Below are 24,220 nucleotides of genomic sequence, written 5' to 3'. Positions count from 1 at the left end.
ACAGAGTTGTCCATTATCTCCCCTTCTTTTTAATCTCGCATTAGAACCTCTTGCTATAAGATTGAGAGATATCATAGAAGGGATTACCATCGGTAAGATGGTTCTTAAAACTTTATTGTATGCAGATGATATCTTAATCTTCTTATATAATACTCCTAGAGCTATCCCTATAGTCATAGAGTGTTTGAATTTTTTTAGTACATTTTCAGGATATAAAGTGAACTATAATAAAAGTGAACTGGATATATAAAACACGGCCGGCTACAATTAATACAGAGTTTAAAGAGGTGGAGTCTCTTAGATACCTTGGAATATACTTGCATAGAAATCCTGCAAGATGGTATGGGCTAAACTTTTACCCTTTATTACAGAGAATTCACTCTGATTTGAAACTATGGTCATCATTTCCATTATCAATCTCTGCCAGAGTGAACCTTATTAAGACAGTTGTCTTCCCTCGGCTCCTTTTCCCCCTACAGAATTTACCGTAAATACTAAGTGAAATGGATATACGTAAATTAAATTCCAGTTTTTCGCAATTTATCTGGCATAATATGAAAAAAGCGCGAATTGCATTAGAAAAATTAATGCAATCTAAGGAAAACGCGGGACTTGCTTTACCGAATATAAAGTTTTATAATCTTGCAGCCCTAGGGAAAATTGCGTTGGATTGGCTTCTAGGTACAAATTGGTTTTCAACAATAGAAATAGAGAGTACTTTAGTTTTTCCTTTTTCTCTTAAAGCTTTGTTGCATGTTCACTTTAAAAACATTCTGTGTACTATAAAAAAATTACTTTCAGTTGGAAATATAATTCGTGCCTGGCAAAAATTCTGTAGTTTAATAGGCTTAGATTGTGCCTTTTCCGAATTTCTACCTCTGATAGGGAATCCGGAATTTTCCCCAGGAATTTCACAGAAGATATTCGGAGAATGGTATAATAAAGGCCTTAAGTCGGTCCATCAATTTCTCACAGAAGAAGGAGAAATTATAGCGTTTGATAACTTGAAATCTCAGTTCGATCTAGCAAGTAAAGATCTATATTCCTTTCTGCAAGTGCATCATTTTATCTCTTCTAGAGGCTGGAAGGGCAGCAAGATGACTGCGTGGTCAGTGTTAAATTCAGCGTTGGTTGTCGCTCGGGTCAAGGTTCCCTCAATATCATTATTATATAGTATTATGCTTGCTAAACAAAGCGAATCTCTATTGGAAAAATCTAGTATAAAATGGAGATCGGTGATATCAAACTTAGATCAGGATATATTGAGAGATAGCTGCAAAATATTAAACAAATGTCGCATCCCCATAAGCTGGAAAGAGAGCCATATGAAACTTATAAATAATTTTTATTGTACCCCTCAGAAACTATCAAAAATGTATAGTGGTCAGGATTTTTTTTGTCCACGATGTGTCTATATGAACGCAGATATTCTGCACATGTTTTGGCAGTGTCCTCGGATCAGACAATTTTGGAATAAGGTTATTGTCTGGATAAACAGAATGTATCAAACAAATATTGATATAGATATGGAAGGAATTTTTTTTCTTGTTCGTTCCAATCCGGCGGCACTACCAAATACCAAAACTCTTAATACCATCATCTTACTCGTTAGACAATTAATACTGAAAAACTGGAAAGCTAAAAAAATGCCGGGTTTCTCAGTTTTTACTAAAGAAATCCAGATGCAAATTGTTTTTGAATCTTTCTATCTCAGGGAGGCAAATGAAAAAGAAATTAGAAAGTTTCTTCTGGGTTGGCTACCCATAATGAAGACATATCCAGAAGATGTGCAAAAAATAATACTGTATCCATTTTTAAGCTTGCAATCTTTTTCTGACTTAACACTATTAGGGGACTTTCCGGTAGAATGGGTTAGGAATTACAGGTAGCTATAGTAGGGGTGATTGAAACAACCCGCCAGGATAATACTAGTTAAGGCTGGGTTGAGGGGATTCTTAGTAGGGTATGGCTATGAGCGTGAGTGTCAATAATACTATTAGAGTAAGGGGGAAAGGTTGTGTTTCTCTTTTTTTTTTTTTTTTTGCAGATTTATGGTTTTGTGTTGTTATGTGTTAGGTTATGATCGGATGATTTTTTTTTGTTGTGTTAATAAAATGATCTGCCAGGGTTAAGGAGGGGACAATTTTTAGGATAATATCCGCATGTTTTAAAAAAAAAAAAAAAAAAAAAAAAAGATGAATCATCGTTGTCTTTTCAATTTATACTATCTCATTATTTTTTCATGTATATAAAATTGTCTCAAATTTATTCTTTGTATGACATGAAAACGATTACACCCTGTGAGGTGTTGTTCTTTAGTTCTTGTTTTTCTTTTTTTTTGTATCAAGTTGAGAGCCCTCCTCTCGGCAGCTCCAAATAAATAAATATTAAAAAAAAAAAAAGGAGTAAGGAGCTGTTGTGCAGAGGTGTCAGGTTTTGGGGTTAATGTTGCGTTTTGTCTGCTGAGTCTTTCCCTTTAGGCATAATTAAACAGGTACAAGGTTTTAGGAAATAAAAGGAGATGGTTTTATTCATAGGATAAAGCAATGTAGAGATATGCAATTTAGATAAGACAATGTCTATAGGCTGTAGTATTAGGCAGGAACACAGTTCTTTGTAATAACAGACAGTCTACAGCATATGCAAGTATCCTGTTTGTTATTACAAAGATCTGCTTTCCTGCCTGATTTCACTGTTCCCGTCTAATCAGGCAGGAAAGCAGATCTTTGTAATAACAAACAGGATAATTGCATATGCTGTAGACTGGACACAGTTGTAACAAACTGGAAACTTGCATAAACTGCAAACAGGTACTTTAAAGGGACAGTCTATACCAAAAATGTTCTTATTTAAAAAGATAGATAATCCCTTTATAACCCATTTCCCGCTTTTGCATAACCAACACAGTTATATTAATATAATTTTTACCTCTGTGATTACCTTGCATCTGAGCCTTTGCAGACAGCCTCCTTATCTAAGTGCCTTTGACAGACATGCAGTGTAGTCAATCAGTAAAGACTCCTAAATAACTTCACGGGAGTGAGCACAATGTTATCTATATGACACATGTGAACTAGTACAGTCTAACTGTGAAAAACTTTCAAAATGCTCTGAGCTAGGAGGCGGTTTTCAACTGTTTAGAAATCAGTTAGAGCCTAGCTAGGTTTAGCTTTTCAAAAATACCACCAAGGGAACAAAGCAAATTTGATGATAAAAGTAAATAGGAAAGTTGTTTAAAATTGCATGCCCTATCTGAATCATGAAAGTTTAGTTTTGACTTTACTGTCCCTTTAAGGAAACCTGCATAAACTGCAAACTGGTATCTTGTAGAAACAAACAGGATATTTGCATAAACTGCAAACTGGTACTTTAAGGAAACTTGCATAAACTGCAAACTGGTATCTTGTAGAAACAAACAGGATATTTGCATAAACTGCAATTTGGAACTTTGTAGAATCAAACAGGATATTTGCATAAACTGCAATTTGGTACTTTGTAGAAACAAACAGGAATCTTGCATAAACTGCAAATTGGAACTTTGTAGATACAAACAGGATATTTGCATACACTGCAATTTGAACTGTGTAGTATCAGGAAACAAGCAAACTAGCAGGCTGCAAAAAGTAAAAGTAAGAAAGGGGAGGAGTTTTCCTCTAAAGCCTTTTCAGCTTGTTACATTGTTTAAAGTCTTCACACTGTGTTTTCACAAGACCAGTGTTTTATAAATAAGTCTTGTGAGAAATAAAGATTCAGAGCACAATACCTTGATAGAAATAAATGTTTTTGAAGTTGCAGTTTGTAGCTTTCAGGATGTTATAAGCAGTAGTTGGAAATCAACAGCAACTTAGTAGCAAGTCTCTGAAGTTGAATTTTCTTAGTTGGAGCAATACTTGAGTCAGTCTTTAGTAGATAGAGTTTTAGGCAAGATCAATTGCCAGGAAATCAGTCCCAAAATGAAACACAGTGCCAAGGGATTATCCAGAAGAGTAGTCAGTAATTGTAGCAGAAATCAGGAACCAGGAAGTCCAACAAATCTGTATTTCACACAGGATACACGAGCAGAGAGTGTTTCAGAGTATAAAGGCTGTGACACACTGCAAGCAGAGCGACGCGCAGAGTGTACATGCAGCTGTGTGCGCTCAGTGTGTCCTGCCTTTTCATCTCTTAGCACTCTGCTGCGTCAGGTCGCGTAGCTGAGCGCTCAGAGATGAAATATCTGAACTTCAGAAGCGATGCGACGCGGAGTGAAGCAGCTGCTTCGCCTCGCGTCGCTCCACTTGCAGTGTGTCACAGCCTTTACTCTCAATGTGAAAGCACAGAATTGCAAACAAACCTCCCAGATAAAGCAGGCTGCTGATTAAATGATTTCTTTCAGCAGGCAAGCAGGTGGAGCCAGAGAGCCAAAGTTGCAGCAAACAGAAAAACACAATATTCCTTTCCTGAGATCAAGCCATCTGGTGGCATAGTGGTAACAATAACCTGCAGGAATAGAGACAGGTCCCAGGTTCAATTCCAGGCTGATTTCTGACACTGTAGCTATAAGTGCGCCAGTCACAAACACATATCACCTGCCTCTGTGTGCCAGCACATGCTATATCTGTAATTGTGCCTGTCCAAAACACATTATTACCTGCCTCTGTGTGCCAGCACAAGCTATATCTGTAATTGTGCTAGTCCAAAACACATTATTACCTGCCTCTGTGTGCCAGCACAAGCTATTGCTGTAATTGTGCTAGTCCAAAACACATTATTACCTGACTCTGTGTGCCAGCACATGCTATAGCTGTAATATTTCCCGTCCCAAACACATTATCACCTGCCTCTGTGTGCCAACACATGATGTAGTTGTAAGTGCACACAAATCACCTATATGTATGTATATACAGTATATATAGATAGATAGATATGTGTGTGTGTATCGGAGCCCTTTGCAGTTAAGTAACTGAAAATATGTAAAATTCTATTTATGTAATATTCATACTTAATAGTTACCTAGATTATGAGTTTAGCTCTAAACAGGGTGCGAAACTAAAGCCAAAAAAGTTGCGTTATTTCACCCCCCATAGCACTGCCATTACGAGTTTCTGAAAAGCCTCCTTGTGCGTGCAATATGGTGGCGTTAAGTTCCATACCGCACAAAAGCCAAGGGCTGCTTTGACATGCTCATGCACGCTTTCCCCATAGACATCAAAGGGGAGAGAGTGTTAGAAAAAAAACAAACACCTGAAAAGCGGAATGGCGATCGACGTAACGCAACCCCATTGTTGTCTATAGGGAAAAAAAGTTACATTTAAACCTAACACCCTAACATATCTCTGATGAAGCGCATGTGCCCATGCGCGAAACGCGTAAGATTGGAGCTTACCTTGCATCCAGAAAGCCTATCTTGCAATAAAACTTTTTCCTGACACTTGGACTCAGCTTTCCTTCTTCCTCATTTCGTACCCTAACATAAACCCCTAGTCTAAACACCCCTAATCTGCAGCCCCCGACATCGAAGACACCTAAATAAAGTTATTAACCCCTAATCTGCTGCTCCCTACATCGCCAGCACTAATAAAAGTTATTAACCCCTATTCCCCCGCACCCTGACATCGCCGCCACTATAATAAAGTTATTAACCCCTATCCCCCCGCACCCAACATCGCCGCCACTATAATAAAGTTATTAACCCCTATTCCTCTGCACCCCGACATCACCGCCACTATAATAAAGTTATTTACCCGTATTCCGCCACTCCCGACATCGCCGGCCCCCACATCGCAAAACACTAAATTAAACTATTAACCCTTAAACATAACACCCCTCTAACTTTAAATTAAAATTACAATATAACTATGTTTAAAGTGAAAGTAAAGTCAGACTATTCGCTATAAATATTTCAAAAATATATTAAAAATAAAGGATACTTTAATCCATCATTTTGTTCTAATCGTTTTCTATATCCTTTTTTTTCCCCAATTCATTTTGAAAAAGTCACTCGTGAACCTCCACCCGCTTTAAATAAAATAATTTCCTTGTAGGTGACGTATCCAGTCATATCTACCTGATTGGTCCCCCAGTTGCGCCTTGCTCCATTTCATATACGCCCCAGGCTTAAAATGCGCATGCGGCTAACTATGAATTACAACTGTCTCTAAAAGCACGTTCATGCAAGCTGCATGCACATTTTTAACAAAGGGAATCCCCTACTTTCGTTAATCATTTATGAAATCACACAGGCCTGCCTCTTGCTTCCGCGTCCGCCCCCAATCGTACTCTGCCGTATACTATTGGTTCTGATGTACCATCTATCAGGATGTGGACCAATGAGAGTTCGCCACGCGCGGGACTATCAGCTAACCACGCATACTGATTGAAAGTTCCCAGTCCAAGACGTATTAGAAGGTGGGTGGAGATACATATTGCAAAATATGAGGTAGTGAAATAAGCACTTCTTAAAAACGGAGGTATTTTCTTATTTTAGCGTATTACCAATACTGTTATGTTTACAGTATAGACAGGAGTGCTGCATATATTTATGTGTCATGACAGGGAGCCATATTCTCCGCCCTCTGACTAACTGTAAGAGAGTGTCTTCAGTTAAACATGGCTGAAAGAAAGCGCTGAGAGAGAGGTTATGACCACGCTTCATGACGTATATGGTGGATGGGACCGCTGATCATAGTAAGAAGGATGAAGCAGGAAGAAAGCGAGGGGGCGGAGGAACATAACGAAGAGTAAGATCACAATTAGGTAGATATTTTAAATACCGGTATAAATACAAAAATATAAAGATAGCTATTTAACTTGTTGATAGTAGATTAACCAATAGCCGTATTGCAATATAGTTAAATTTACTTTCACTTTAAATAAATAAAAACTTACCTGTGAAATAAAAATAAACCTAACATTAAACTATAAATTAACTTAACATAACTATTCTAATAAAATAAAAAATACTACCAATTAAAATATCTAAATTACAAATTTAAAAAAACCTAACTCTACAAAAAAATTTAAAAATCTAAATTACAACTAAAAAAACCCAAATCCTACGAAAAATTTAAAAAATCTAAGTTAAAAAATAATTAACACTAAAATCACAAAAAATATAAAACACTAAGGCCTAGATTTAGAGTTTGGCGGTAGCCGTCAAAACCAGCGTTAGAGGCTCCTAACGCTGGTTTTAGGCTACCGCCGGTATTTGGAGTCAGTCAGGAAAGGGTCTAACGCTCACTTTCCAGCCGCGACTTTTCCATACCGCAGATCCCCTTACGTCAATTGCGTATCCTATCTTTTCAATGGGATCTTTCTAACTCCGGTATTTAGAGTCGTGTCTGAAGTGAGCGTTAGAAATCTAACGACAAAACTCCAGCCGCAGAAAAAAGTCAGTAGTAGTCGGTTTATAAAGCTCTTAACTACTGTGCTCTAAAGTACACTAACACCCATAAACTACCTATGTACCCCTAAACCGAGGTCCCCCCACATCGCCGCCACTCGTTTAAATTTTTTTAACCCCTAATCTGCAGACCGCCACCTACGTTATACTTATGTACCCCTAATCTGCTGCCCCTAACACCGCCGACCCCTATATTATATTTATTAACCCCTAATCTGCCCCACACAACGTCGCCTCCACCTGCCTACACTTATTAACCCCTAATATGCCGAGCGGACCGCACCGCTGTTATAATAAAGTTATTAACCCCTAATCCGCCTCACTCCCGCCTCAATAACCTTATAATAAATAGTATTAACCCCTAATCTGCCCTCCCTAACATCGCCGACACCTAACTTCAAACATTAACCCCTAATCTGCCGACTGGAGCTCACCGCTATTCTAATAAATGTATTAACCCCTAAAGCTAAGTCTAACCCTAAAATTAAAAATTAAGTCTTATTAAATAAATTATTCCTATTTAAATCTAAATACTTACCTGTAAAATAAATCCTAATATAGCTACAATATAAATTATAATTATATCTTAGCTATTTTAGGATTAATATTTATTTTACAGGCAACTTTGTAATTATTTTAACCAGGTACAATAGCTAGTAAATAGTTAATAACTATTTAATAGCTACCTAGTTAAAATTATTACAAAATTACCTGTAAAATAAATCCTAACCTAAGTTACAATTAAACCTAACACTACACTATCAATAAATTAATTAAATAAAATACCTACAATTATCTACAATTAAACCTAACACTACACTATCAATAAATAAATTAAATACAATACCTACAAATAACTACAATTAAATAAACTAACTAAAGTACAAAAAATAAAAAAGAACTAAGTTACAAAAAATAAAAAAATATTTACAAACATTAGAAAAAAATTACAACAATTTTAAACTAATTACACCTACTCTAAGCCCCCTAATAAAATAACAAAGACCCCCAAAATAAAAAAAAATGCCCTACCCTATTCTAAATTACAAAAGTTCAAAGCTCTTTTACCTTACCAGCCCTTAAAAGGGCCCTTTGCGGGGCATGCCCCAAAGAATTCAGCTCTTTTGCCTATAAAAAACCCCACATACAATACCACCCCAACATTACACCCCACCACCCACATACCCCTAATCTAACCCAAACCCCCCTTAAATAAACCTAACACTAAGCCCCTGAAGATCTTCCTACCTTGTCTTCACCATGCCAGGTATCACCGATCGTTCCAGGCTCCGAAATCTTCATCCAAGCCCAAGCGGGGTCTAGACATCCATCATCCTACGGCTGAAGAAGTCCAGAAGAGGCTCCAAAGTCTTCATCCTATCCGGGAAGAAGAGTAGATCCGGACCGGCAACCATCTTCTTCCAAGCGGCATCTTCTATCTTCATCCGATGAGGACCGGCTCCATCTTGAAAACCTCCACCGCGGACCCATCTTCTTCTTCCGACGACTTCCCAACGAATGACGGTTCCTTTAAGGGACGTTATCCAAGATGGCGTCCCTCGAATTCCTATTGGCCGATGATTCCATCAGCCAATCAGAATTTTCCTACCTTAATTCCGATTGGCTGATAGAATCCTATCAGCCAATCGGAATTCGAGGGACGCCATCTTGGATGACGTCCCTTAAAGGAACCGTCATTCTTCAGTTGGACGTCGTCGGAAGAAGATTGGTCCGCGCTGGAGGTCTTCACGATGGAGCCGTTCCTCATCGGATGAAGATAGAAGATACCGCTTGGATCAAGATGGTTGCCGGTCTGGATCGCCTCTTCTTCCCGGATAGGATGAAGACTTTGGAGCCTCTTCTGGACCTCTTCAGCCGCCGGATGATGGATGTCTAGCCCCCGCTTGGGTTGGATGAAGATTTTGGAGCCAGGACCGATCGGTGATACCCGGTGAGGTGAAGATAAGGTAGGAAGATCTTCAGGGGCTTAGTGTTAGGTTTATTTAAGGGGGGTTTGGGTTAGATTAGGGGTATGTGGGTGGTGGGTTGTAATGTTGGGGGGGGGTATTGTATGTGTTTTTTTACAGGCAAAAGAGCTGAATTTCTTGGGGCATACCCCGCAAAGGGCCCTGTTCAGGGCTGGTAAGGTAAAAGAGCTTTGAACTTTTTTAATTTAGAATAGGGTAGGGCATTTTTTTTATTTTGGGGGGCTTTGTTATTTTATTAGGGGGCTTAGAGTAGGTGTAATTAGTTTAAAATTGTTGTAATATTTTTCTAATGTTTGTAAATATTTTTTTATTTTTTGTAACTTAGTTCTTTTTTATTTTTTGTACTTTAGTTAGTTTATTTAATTGTAGTTATTTGTAGGTATTGTATTTAATTCATTTATTGATAGTGTAGTGTTAGGTTTAATTGTAGGTAATTGTAGGTATTTTATTTAATTTATTTATTGATAGTATAGTGTTAGGTTTAATTGTGACTTAGGTTAGGATTTATTTTACAGGTAAATTTGTAATTATTTTAACTATTTTAGCTATTAAATAGTTCTTAACTATTTAATAGCTATTGTACCTGGTTAAAATAAATACAAAGTTACCTGTAAAATAAATATAAATCCTAAAATAACTATAATATAATTATAATTTATATTGTAGCTATATTAGGGTTTATTTTACAGGTAAGTATTTAGCTTTAAATAGGAATAATTTATTTAATAAGAGTTAATTTATTTAGTTAGATTTAAATTATATTTAACTTAGGGGGGTGTTAGTGTTAGGGTTAGACTTAGCTTTAGGGGTTAATACATTTATTAGAATAGCGGTGAGCTCCAGTCGGCAGATTAGGGGTTAATGTTTGAAGTTAGGTGTCGGTGATGTTAGGGAGGGCAGATTAGGGGTTAATACTATTTATTATAGGGTTATTGAGGCGGGAGTGAGGCGGATTAGGGGTTAATAACTTTATTATAATAGCGGTGTGGTCCGCTCGGCAGATTAGGGGTTAATAAGTGTAGGCAGGTGGAGGCGACATTGTGGGGGGCAGATTAGGGGTTAATAAATATAATATAGGGGTCAGCGGTGTTAGGGGCAGCAGATTAGGGGTACATAGGGATAATGTAAGTAGCGGCGGTTTACGGAGCGGCAGATTAAGGGTTTAAAAAAATATGCAGGGGTCAGCGATAGCGGGGGCGGCAGAATAGGGGTTAATAAGTGTAAGGTTAGGGGTGTTTAGACTCGGGGTACATGTTAGGGTGTTAGGTGCAGACGTAGGAAGTGTTTCCCCATAGCAAACAATGGGGCTGCGTTAGGAGCTGAACGCGGCTTTTTTGCAGGTGTTAGGTTTTTTTTCAGCTCAAACAGCCCCATTGTTTTCTATGGGGGAATCGTGCACGAGCACGTTTTTGAAGCTGGCCGCTTCCGTAAGCACCGCTGGTATCGAGAGTTGAAGTTGCGTTAAATATGCTCTACGCTCCTTTTTTGGAGCCTAACGCAGCCATTCTGTGAACTCTCAATACCAGAGGTATTTAAAAGGTGCAGCCAGAAAAAAGCCAGCGTTAGCTACGCGGGTCGTTACCGACAAAACTCTAAATCTAGGGCATAGATTACAAAAAATAAACGAAATTATCAAAATGAAAACAATTACACCTAATCTAATAGCCCTATAAAAATAAAAAAGCCCCCCCCCCCAAAAAAAAACATTGCGATTTTGTACCCAAAAAAACGCGATTGCGATTTAATAGCGATTTTTTTAAAAATGACTAAAACACCTTAAAGGGACACTCAAGTCAAAATTAAACTTCATGATTCAGATAAAGCAGGCAATTTTAAACAAGTTTCCAATTTACTTCCATTAACAAAATGTGCACAATCTTTTTATATTTACACTTTTTGAGTCATCAACTCCTACTGTAACTGAGCATGTGCAAGAATTCACAGCATATACGTATATGCATTTGTGATTGGCTGATGGCTGTCACATGGTACAGGGGGAGTGGAAATAGACATAGCTTTGCAATTTATTTAACAAAAATCTACTACTCATTTGAAGTTCAGACTAAGTGCTATTGCATTGTCTTCTTATCATGCATTTGTTGATTATGCAAATGTACAGTGTTGACTGGTCCTTTAATTTTCTAAATAAGCTCCGGGGAAAGGGGAGGGGGAGAGAGAGGGAGAGAGAGAGGGAGGGGGGAGACAGGCTCAGTGGAAGTGAAAGCAGTCTGAATAACTTGCTGAATATACTTATTCCTGGAGATTTATTCAATAAAATAATAGTTTTTATTTTCAAACACCTACATTACATATATACTGTATGAAAAAAAGCATTAGCCATTAAACGTTTTTTTGTGTGTAGATGTATGAAAATAAAAACAAATATTTTATTGGATAAATCTCCAGGTATAAGTATATGCCAGGAGAGTGCCACATCTGTTATTCAGACTGCTTTCACTTTCACAGAGCCTCCCTCCCCCTCCCTCTCCCCGGAGCTTGTTTACTTTAGATTTTATAACCCTGCTTGCTTCCAGCTTCCAGTCGCCTTGACCACGTGTCGCCAATCTTCTATGCCCCGCAGTGCCGCCTCTTCTAACTGCTGTGTGTGAACGGCTCCTCTGCCTAGCTATATGCTAGGCCAGAATATGTCACTCAGTTACCGGTGGTACGGGACCGGGTCCTTCCATTGTATTCAAACGGCACGATTGGTGTGACATGATGTCCCCCCAGGCCACACCCCCCATAAAAACTGTGGACTCTTGCGGTTTTCAAATTGCAGTGGTTAATCTGGGTTTAAAACCGCATATGTGGTTAATCGCCCAGCCCTAATTCTTATATATATCTGTATATATCTATACCTATATTAATCTCTATATATATCAGCTTGTAATACATGGGGTAATTGACATGCACAAAAGCCAAAGTCGAGTGCAGTTAGCACGCACGCGATAATTAGCGCTACTCTCTTAATCTATACAGAGTTTTGTATTTGAAGGAGAGATACCTATATTACATTATAAGGTCTAAAAAAAAATCACAAATATTTTGCATGATTTCTCTCCATGCCAGCAAACTTTTGAATATCAGCCCCCAGTCTGCTGTTATTTACTTCTGTATAGCTCTGTGAAATCTGTTGGTGCAAATAAACGGCCAGATTACGAGTTTTTTGTTATGAGCTGTGCGGTGCTAACAAGCAGTTTTTATCACCGCTCACTTACATGCAGCTCTGGTATTACGGGTTTTTACAAACCCGGCGTTAAAAGACAAAAAGTGAGCGTAGAGCAAGCTTGTGCTCCATACCGCACTTTAATACCAGCGCTGCTTAAGTCAGCGGTGAGCTGGTCGTACGTGCTCGTGCACGATTTCCCCATAGACATCAATGGGGAGAGCCGGCTGAGAAAAAGTCCAACACCTGCCAAAAAGCAGCGTAAATCTCAGTAAATCAGCCCCATTGATTCCTATGGGGAAACTAAAGTTATGTTTACACCTAACACCCTAACATGAACCCCGAGTCTAAACACTCCTAATCTTACACTTGTTAACTCCTAATCTGCCACCCCCAACATCGCCGCCAACTACATTATACTTATTAACCCCTAATTTGCCGCTCCGGACATCGCCGCCACATACATTATATTTATTAACCCCTAATCTGCTGCCCAAACATCGCCGACACCTACATTATATTTGTTAGCCCCATATCTTACGCCCCCAATGTCACCGCAACCTACCTACATTTATTGACCCTTAATCTGCCGCCCCCAACGTCGCCGCCACTATATTAAATGTATTAACCCCTAAATCTAAGTCTAACCCTAACACCCCCTAACTTAAATATAATTTAAAATAAATCTAAATAAAATTACTATCATTAACTACATTATTCCTATTTAAAACTAAATACTTACCTATAAAATAAACCCTAAAATAGCTACAATATAACTAATAGTTACATTGTAGCTAGCTTAGGGTTTATTTTTATTTTACAGGCAAGTTTGTATTTATTTTAATTAGGTAGAATAGTTATTAAATAGTTATTAACTATTTAATAACTACCTAGCTAAAATAAATACAAATTTACCTGTAAAATAAAACTTTACCTAAGTTACACTAACACCTAACACTGCACTATAATTAAATAAATTCCTTACATTAAATACAATTAAATAAATCAAATTAGCTAAATCACAAAAAAAGAAAACACTAAATTACATAAAATAAAAAACAAATTATAGATCTTTAAACTAATTACACCTAATCTAATAGCCCTATTAAAATAAAAAGCCCCCCAAAATAAAAAAAAACCCTAGCCTAAACTAAACTACCAATAGCCCTTAAAAGGGCCTTTTGTGGGGCATTGCCCCAAAGAAATCAGCTCTTTTACCTTTAAAAATAAATACAAACAACCCCCCAACAGTAAAACCCACCACCCACACAACCAACCCCCCCAAATAAAAGCCTAACTAAAAAAACCTAAGCTTCCCATTGCCCTGAAAAGGGCATTTGGATGGGCATTGCCTTTAAAAAAGGGCATTTAGCTCTATTGCAGGCCCAAAGCCCTAATCTAAAAAATAAACCCACCCTTAAAAAAATTCTAACACTAACCCCCGAAGATTCACTTACCAGGAGAAGTTTTCATCCAAGCGGCAAGATGTCCTCAAGGAAGCCGGCAGAAGTGGTCCTCCAGATGGGTAGAAGTGGTCCTCCAGATGGGCAGAAGTCTTCATCCAGACGGCACCTTCTATCTTCATCCTTCCGACGCGGAGCGGGTCCATTTTCAAGACATCCGATGCGGAGCATCCTCTTCATCCGATGGACTAGCGACAAATGAAGGTACCTTTAAATGACGTCATCCAAGATGGCGTCCCTTAGATTCCGATTGGCTGATAGAATTCTATCAGCCAATCGGAATTAAGGTAGAATAAATCCTATTGGCTGATTGGATCTGCCAATAGTATTGAACTTCAATCCAATTGGCTGATCCAATCAGCCAATAGGATTGAGCTTGCATTCTATTGGCTGTTCCAATCAGCCAATGGAATGCAAGCTCAATTCTATTGGCTGATCCAATAATTTTTTTCTACCTTAATTCCGTTTGGCTGATAGAATTCTATCAGCCAATCGGAATCTAAGGGACGCCATCTTGGATGACGTCATTTAAAGGTACCTAATTTAATTTAATTTATTTAATTGTATTTAATTTAGGGAATTGATCTAATTGTACTGTAGTGTTAGGTGTTAGTGTAACTTAGGTTAGGTTTTATTTTACAGGTAAATTTGTATTTATTTTAGCTAGGTAGTTATTAAATAGTTAATAACTATTTAATAACTATTCTACCTAGTTAAAATAAATACAAACTTGCCTGTAAAATAAGAATAAAGCCTAAGGTAGCTACAATGTAACTTTTAGTTATATTGTAGCTAGCTTAGGGTTTATTTTACAGGTAAGTATTTAGTTTTAAATAGGAATAATTTAGTTAATGATAGTAATTTTATTTAGATTTATTAAAATTATATTTAAGTTAGGGGGTGTTAGGGTTAGGGTTAGACTTAGGTTTAGGGGTTAATAAATTTAGAATAGTGGCTGCAATGTTGGTGGCGGCAGATTAGGGGTTAATACGTGTAGGTAGGTTGCGGCGACATTGGGGGTGGCGGATTAGAGGTTAATAAATATAATGTAGGTGGCGGCGATGTCCGGAGCGGCAGATTAGGGGTTAATAAGTATAATGTAGGTGGCAGCAATGTTAGGGGTGAAAGATTAGGGGTTAATATTATTTAATTAGTGTTTGCGAGGCGGGAGTGCGGCAGTTTAGGGGTTAATATGTTTATTATAGTGTCGGCGATGTCCGGAGCGGTAGATTAGGGGTTAAAAATTCTATTTTAGTGTTTGTGATGCGGGAGGGCCTCGGCTTAGGGGTTAATAGGTAGTTTATGGGTGTTAGTGTACTTTTTAGCACTTTAGTTATGAGTTTTATGCTACAGCGTTGTAGTGTAAAACTCATAACTACTGACTTTAGAATGTCGGTAGAGGCTGTACCGCTCACCTGGCCTCCCAGGACAGACTCATAATACCGGCACTATGGAAGTCCCATATAAAAAAGGGTTTACGAAGTTTACGTAAGTCGGTTTGCGGTAAGGCCATATACCTGCAAGACTATTAATAGCAGCGGGCGTAAAAAAGCAGCGTTAGGACCTGTTAACGCTGCTTTTTTACCTTAACGCACAACTCATAATCTAGCCTAGGTTACTATGTATTTACACCTTACAATGCCCTGGATTACAAGGGGAGCACAGTCTATAACAGGGTGCATTATCTTCCACTTGGACCAGGGCTAAGAATAATGCGCAATCTAGTATTACATGTGGACGGTAAAAATGATCAAGTAGAGAATCTTAACTTGGCCAAATTTTTTTAGTGCGTCAAATACATTTATTGGATAGCGCAGGGAGTAGTGAGTTAATTGTTGCGCTTGAGCACAACACAAAACAGAGATGTTAACACTACAAACTATGCAAAATAGAACACCTGAAAAATATATTAAAGTATCATGCCTTCAATAATGTAGGTGGAAGCACTGTAAAACCCACTATCGTGCCAACTTGGCCCCTTCCACAGTGACTCCATTCATGGAACACCCATGGCGGCACCCTCGGAACACTGCTCCCAAAAGATTATTATCAAGACCACCACTGGATTCATCTTTTTTTAAGTTTACTATTGCTTTAATGAATCTTGTTTTTCCCTTGAAATATGCTGACCTATAAACCCTTTCCTGTGCCAGCAGGCTTATGTGGGAAATAACAGATGATCTGTATGGGTGGTAAATGTAACACTTTTTTTAGTGGAATGTAACAATGTAGTGAATACCCAAAGTTGAGGTTAGATAAGAGGTATGGAGTACTGTACAGTTTACCTTAAGTATAGACTTTATTGATTGTAGACCCATGTGGTAGCTCTTTTTGAGAGTGATTGTTCCAGTTGGAGAAAATCTTCTAAAGTTATTTCCTTAATAACCTACAATACATTTGTTAAATTAAATGGACATTAAAGAAACAATAAAGTGCATATCAACAATTAAAACTTTATTTCTAATAAATACTAATGATCCACAACAAATAATGTATTATTAAGTATTACCATTGCAGCCAAAGATGGCAAACAATATAGTGGTAGCCAAAAGGCCAGCAAATGTGCTATGTGCCTGTTTTAAGTAATAATATAAGTTGGAAGTTCTATGTAATAAAATAAATTGTAATTTTTTTTTCTTCCACAGTCCTCTTAAGTCAACCATAAGGGTTGTTCTTGGACAGCATTTCTTCAATCAGACAACAGAAGTTACACAGACATTTGAAATTGACAGATACTTTTTTCATGAGAAGTATTCTGTTTTTAGACCTACTGATCATGATATTGGTGAGTTTATAGAACTTTCATTTCCTACTTGTTTAAAATACAGTGAAATCATATATCTGTGTTTACGCAAATGGAATTTTATGTTTAATTTACAGTACATTCTAGGTAGCTATACACAAACTTTATATTAAGGGATTTAATAAAGCTGAAAGTTAAAACATTTCTCAGAAAATGGGCAACATCAAAACAAGTTGGAGGGTAGTAGACTCAGGAGGGATTGCAGAAGCTTTTCTTTACAGAAAGAGTTGTTGATTTATGTCATGATTCAGATAGAGCATACAATTTTAAACAACCTTCAGTTTTCCTTCATTCTGCTGGTATCCTTTATTGAAGAAAGAGCAATGCACTACGAGAAGCTAGTCGAGCACATCTGTAAATCAATGACAAGAAACATTTATGTGCAGCCACCAATCAGCAGCTAGCTCACAGCTTCTGAGCCTACCTAGTTATGTTTTTCCGATAGAAGTAAATTGGAAAGTTGTTACAAATTGTATACTGTATCTGTATGTTTGGGTTTTATGTTCCTTTAAGATGACCTGTGATGCAGCTAAGGCTTGAAAGATGAATACGCCTAAACTTTAGAGAGACACTAAGAATTGTAAAAGGATGGTACTTCAAGCTAAAAGTTATATTTAGTCACATTTATTAAATTAAGACCATAAGCTTTAAAATAACACACACAAATTCATATGTATACAGAATGTCTCTAAAATGGGATGTCTCCCAAATGAAATACAAACTATGATAAAAGTGTCCACTTAAGAAATGGAACCCTTATAGGTAGGATAAAACAAATGTTTTTTTTAACAAATCAGAAGTTTCCCTGCAGTGGATAGCTCTCTGTCTCTACCTGCTTGCCAGCTACATGTAGTTCTGCAATTAGCTCTCCTATAAAAGGCTGCTTCACAGACCACTCTCTGCCTAGACATTGTAGTTCATCTTGTTCCTGTTTGTTCACGCCTCTCACCTTGCCTTACTTTCCTGTTTGGATCCTGAATCTGGCTTGTTCTGACTAGCCTTTTGGATCTGCCTTGGATTTGACCTAAGATTGGACTGCTTTTCTGCTTGGCCTTGAAAGATTGGACTGCTTGGCCTTGTACCCTGACTATTCTATTAGATTCTCCATGGATTTTGTGACTTTTCTGACTGCTTTCAGGTATCTGATCCTTGGCTTGCGTCCTGGCTATTCACTCAGTACCAGCCTGCCTCTGCTTCCAGTCTTTCCTGTGGCATCATACTGCTTCTATGACATCCTGCTCCAGTACCCAAGCCCTGCAGAGGGCATCTGTCAAGCAACAGTATCCTGCTCCAGTACTAAAGCCTGCAGAGTGTGTCTGCCAAGCACTGGTGTCCTACTCCTGTACCCAAGTCCTGCAGAGGGCTTCTGCAAAGCACCAGTCTCCTGCTCCAGTACCCTAGCCCTGCAGAGGGCGTCTGCCAAGCATCTGTATCCTGTTCTAGTCTCAGCCTAAGAGTGGTCCCTCCTGTCTTCCATCCTCAAGTGAGCACTCCAGTCTCGGCCTCCTTTGGGCATTTCTGTCTTCGGCCTCTATTGGGCATTCTTATCTTTGGCCTAAGTTGGCACTTTGTTCCTGCCCCTTTCGTGGGATCTACCTCAGACTCCTGTTCTTGTGTGGGCACACCTATCCTTTTTACAGTCTCCAGCGCCAGTACAATAAACTTGCTTACTTGTCTGTTACTAAACCATGCCTAAAGGGTAATTCCATAATGAGGCACATACCTCTGGCCCCTTTCAGTATTTAAGACAGTACTAAGTCTGTCACCACCTTGCATATGCTTCTTACTCCCGAACCCACTCCGCAGAGCATGCCAAAAATCTAAAGTCTTTAAATTATTAATGTGTACCTCTCTTAAAAGGTTTATGAAATTGGCTGTCTACGTCACCTTTTTCAGTGTTGCAAAGATGCTCCCTAATGTAGTCCTTTAGAAACCTGGTGGTTTCACCTATGTATACCAAATTACAGGAATACTGGACCATATATGCAACACCCTTCTGGGTGCATGTATTTGAAAGGGTAATGGATGTTTTCTTAGTCTATACCTACAGGCTATACAAGTAAAGCTTCTTCCGAAAGGGAAAATTCTGAATTGTGGAAAAATAATAATTTTATCCTACCTATAAGGAATCCATTTTTTAGGTTGACACTTTGATCAGAGGTGGTATTTTATTTGTGCGATGTCCCATTTTAGAGACATTCGGTATTCATATGGATTTGTGTGTGTGATTTTAAGGCTCACAGTCTTAATTTAATAAATGTGTACTTAATTTAACTTTTGCACCCTCCTTTTATTATTTTTAGTGTGTGATCTAATATTTATCTGGGGAGGAGAAAGTTACTTGTAGTGGTTTACAAGTTAATAGCCTAGCAAAAATTCCCTTTTTATTTTTACTTTAGAGAAAGACATGGGAGAAATGTATGGTCCTTCTGGATTCTATGTACAAAACAGTTTCAGAACATAGCACTCACATGCGTCACATAAATGTATGTGGTTAAAAAAAAAAGAATTAAGATATTTCTACTGTACTCTATGAGCCTGATCCTCTACCTGTCCCTCGAAATGCATTACTAAAAATGTATCCTTTTGGGGTACAATAATGTATCAGTTCATAATGAGGATTCCCCTTTCCATTGGCTGTTTATTCTTTGCTTTTGCGTTAGTCTTCAATTAGCCAGTGAAAACATTGTAGGCTTTTGCACATTTAAACCAATATAGGAAATTCAGATAGTCTAGAATTATTACCTTAGTATATTGGGTGGTTTAACATACATCAACATACAGTATGTGTATTGTAGGGAAGGCAATGCAGTGTTTAATGACAGGAAAAGTTATCTAGGTTTGAATATTTTATTTCAGAACTCATGTGCCGAAATATTGGAATATATCCAAATTAAAATCATCCAAAAATAAAATAAACAACTCTAGCTGAACACAAATGTCAGCTCTAGGGGGTGCAATACAGATGACTACTACAATAATATAAAGGGTTCCAGATTAAAATACCCAAAAAGGTGCAATGTCTAGTACATACAAAAAAGAACACAAACAATATAGAGCTATAGCATCTCAGAGGACCAGATGATGAAAAACACAGGATAATGTCTCTATACACTATAGGTACCAGTCCTTAATAGGGTCTGAAGATTTATAAATCCTCTTGAGTAAATATTCTTGCTGTTTTAGACAGGTACAGCTCTTTCTGTATGGATCACACCTTGATTCAGGAGTCAGCTCTTTGCCAAATAAAACCATCAGGATACAAACTTTCTGTGTGAATACAATCACAAAAAACAAAGGTGCCTCCTAGTGTGATACTGTGGATATCCATTCATATCCACAGTATCACACTAGGAGGCGCCTTTGTTTTTTGTGAGTGTATTCACAGAGAAAGTTTGTATCAAAAATAAAATAAGGTATAGGGCTAATGTTATATGTTTAAAATATGCTTTATTTAGCACAACAAAATCATACATTATTTTTGTTATGCACAGAATTATTTTTAAAAACAGAGCTTGTGGGGGGAGGAAGGGAGGGGGGCGCAAATTTAGTGCATGGCAGATTTATTTATTTTTAATAAGAGGACACCCCTGAAACATAGGGAGTGCAGGTAAGCCAGGACATTTAGAAGCATCTAGCTGAAATGTATCACTGCACAGCCCTTGCACTCTCTGCAAAACGTTAGCAGCCTTGACTCGCTTCCACCCGCAGCCTAATGAGTATTACTGGAGATGATGGTACTGGAGATGATGGTACTGGAGATGATGGTACTGGAGATGATGGGCACTCGAAGGATCACTGACAATCCTACAACTTTTGATATACAGCAAGACAAGTCCTATTTCAGTTTATAGATAATTGGCATAATAATTATACAGTGCAGTGTGTTCATTTCCAGTGTATAAATGGTTGGTATTATTATGCAGCACATCAGTGTAAAGGCACCCATCATCAATATACAGGGAAGCATGTTCTGTTTTTTCAGTGTATGATCCCTCAACATCATTATACAGTGCAGCATATATTACCAGTGTATAAGTACTATCATTATACAGTGCAGCATATGTTACCACTGTATAGGTACTATCATTATACAGTGCAGCATATATTACCAGTGTATAAGTACTATCATTATACAGTGCAGCATATATGTTACCAGTGTATAGGTACTATCATTATACAGTGCAGCATATATGTTACCACTGTATAGGTACTATCATTATACAGTGCAGCATATATGTTACCAGTGTATAGGTACTATCATTATACAGTGCAGCATATATGTTACCAATGTATAGGTACTATCATTATACAGTGCAGCATATATGTTACCAGTGTATAGGTACTATCATTATACAGTGCAGCATATATGTCACCAGTGTATAGGTACTATCATTATACAGTGCAGCATATATGTTACCAGTGTATAGTTACTATCATTATACAGTGCAGCATATGTTACCAGCGTGTTGGTACTATCATTATACAGTGCAGCATATATTACCAGTGTATAGGTACTATCATTATACAGTGCAGCATATATGTTACCAGTGTATAGGTACTATCATTATACAGTGCAGCATATATGTTACCAGTGTATAGGTACTATCATTATACAGTGCAGCATATATGTTACCAGTGTATAGGTACTATCATTATACAGTGCAGCATATATGTTACCAGTGTATAGGTACTATCATTATACAGTGCAGCATATATGTCACCAGTGTATAGGTACTATCATTATACAGTGCAACATATATGTTACCAGCGTATAGGTACTATCATTATACAGTGCAGCATATATGTTACCAGTGTATAGGTACTATCATTATACAGTGCAGCATATATGTTACCAGTGTATAGGTACTATCATTATACAGTGCAGCATATATGTCACCAGTGTATAGGTACTATCATTATACAGTGCAGCATATATGTTACCAGTGTATAGGTACTATCATTATACAGTGCAGCATATATGATACCAGTGTATAGTTACTATCATTATACAGTGCAGCATATGTTACCAGTGTATAGGTACTATCATTATACAGTGCAGCATATATGTTACCAGTGTATAGGTACTATCATTATACAGTGCAGCATATATGTTACCAGTGTATAGTTACTATCATTATACAGTGCAGCATATATGTTACCAGTGTATAGGTACTATCATTATACAGTGCAGCATATATGTTACCAGTGTATAGGTACTATCATTATACAGTGCAGCATATATGTTACCAGTGTATAGGCACTATCATTATACAGTGCAGCATATATGTTACCAATGTATAGGCACTGTCATTATACAGTGCAGCATATATGTTACCAGTGTATAGGCACTATCATTATACAGTGCAGCATATATGTTACCAGTGTATAAGCACTATCATTATACAGTGCAGCATATATGTTACCAGTGTATAGGTACTATCATTATACAATGCAGCATATATGTTACCAGTGTATAGGTACTATCATTATACAATGCAGCATATATGTTACCAGTGTATAGTTACTATCATTATACAGTGCAGCATATATGTTACCAGTGTATAGGTACTATCATTATACAGTGCAGCATATATGTTACCAGTGTATAGGTACTATCATTATACAGTGCAGCATATATGTTACCAGTGTATAGGTACTATCATTATACAGTGCAGCATATATGTCACCAGTGTATAGGTACTATCATTATACAGTGCAGCATATATGTTACCAGTGTATAGTTACTATCATTATACAGTGCAGCATATGTTACCAGCGTGTTGGTACTATCATTATACAGTGCAGCATATATGTTACCAGCGTATAGGTACTATCATTATACAGTGCAGCATATATGTTACCAGTGTATAGGTACTATCATTATACAGTGCAGCATATATGTTACCAGTGTATAGTTACTATCATTATACAGTGCAGCATATATGTTACCAGTGTATAGTTACTATCATTATACAGTGCAGCATATATGTTACCAGTGTATTGGTACTATCATTACACAGTGCAGCATATATGTTACCAGTGTATAGGTACTATCATTATACAGTGCAGCATATATGTTACCAGTGTATAGGCACTATCATTATACAGTGCAGCATATATGTTACCAATGTATAGGCACTGTCATTATACAGTGCAGCATATATGTTACCAGTGTATAGGCACTATCATTATACAGTGCAGCATATATGTTACCAGTGTATAAGCACTATCATTATACAGTGCAGCATATATGTTACCAGTGTATAGGTACTATCATTATACAATGCAGCATATATGTTACCAGTGTATTGGTACTATCATTATACAGTGCAGCATATATGTTACCAGTGTATAGGTACTATCATTATACAGTGCAACATATATGTTACCAGTGTATAGGTACTATCATTATACAGTGCAGCATATTTGTTACCAGTGTATAGGTACTATCATTATACAGTACAGCATATGTGTTACCAGTGTGTAGGTACGATCATTATACAGTGCAGCATATGTTACCAGTGTATAGGTACTATCATTATACAGTGCAGCATATATGTTACCAGTGTATAGGTACTATCATTATAAAGTGCAGCATATATGTTACCAGTGTATAGGTACTATCATTATACAGTGCAGCATATGTTACCAGTGTATAGGTACTATCATTATACAGTGCAGCATATGTTACCAGTGTATAGGTACTATCATTATACAGTGCAGCATATATGTTACCAGTGTGTAGGTACGATCATTATACAGTGCAGCATGTGTATTAGTGTATCAATGCCATGTATTACCAAATAGTGCAGATTGTTGTATTTATTAGTGTATAAACGTTCAGTATCATCACTATATTGTGAAATATGTTCCAAGAGGCATTGACAGCTTCTGAGAACTTGCAGTTCAGGTTTGCAAGAATGAGTCTGCAACCACAAATTTAAGATGCAGACTCTACTTTTTGTCTTGGGAGACTGATAAATCACGCTTGTTTAGGGTGAATGACAGGCCCTGCTTTTACACAATGGTTGCCCATATATTCACAGTTGGTTCAACAACACAACTCTTCTGCAGTCTTACATTTTTCCAAGTTATGATTGCAGGTAGACAGGTTCACAGGTTCTGTGCTTGAGAACTTGTCCACCTGTAGCTTGATACAGTTTCTTATTATTCATGCTAGTACCAGTCTAGGTATAATGGTGAAAAAGAAAGAAGTCATCCTCCAGGTTTGTGTGTTATATATATTTTCACTACTGTGTGATTCATTATGCAGAGCCACCACTGATTTGCTATGTTGTACAGAGCCACCACTTAGGTACGTCAGATCGTGCAGAAATTACCTGTCATAGCTATTATAAACATATTAACAGTCAAGAATTTGATGTGGAAACAAAAATAATTTTCTCTACCATTATG

The 24,220-nt window shown here is 37.5% G+C and overlaps 1 protein-coding gene across 1 annotated transcript in view; it reads left to right on the top strand.

Moving 5' to 3' along the window:
- The window catches only part of HGFAC (HGF activator), a 337,074-nt gene that overhangs the window by 291,869 nt on the left and 20,985 nt on the right, over nucleotides 1-24,220 (top strand). Inside the window, exon 11 of the mRNA XM_053704187.1 lies at nucleotides 16,644-16,783. Coding sequence (XP_053560162.1) covers nucleotides 16,644-16,783 — 140 coding nt within the window. The remainder of the gene's footprint in view (nucleotides 1-16,643; nucleotides 16,784-24,220) is intronic.

This window comes from Bombina bombina, chromosome 2 (genome assembly GCF_027579735.1).
Source record: "Bombina bombina isolate aBomBom1 chromosome 2, aBomBom1.pri, whole genome shotgun sequence".
Lineage (NCBI taxonomy): Eukaryota > Metazoa > Chordata > Amphibia > Anura > Bombinatoridae > Bombina > Bombina bombina.
The sequence above is the reverse complement of the archived record's forward strand: the minus strand, read 5'-3'. Positions and strand labels throughout refer to the sequence as shown.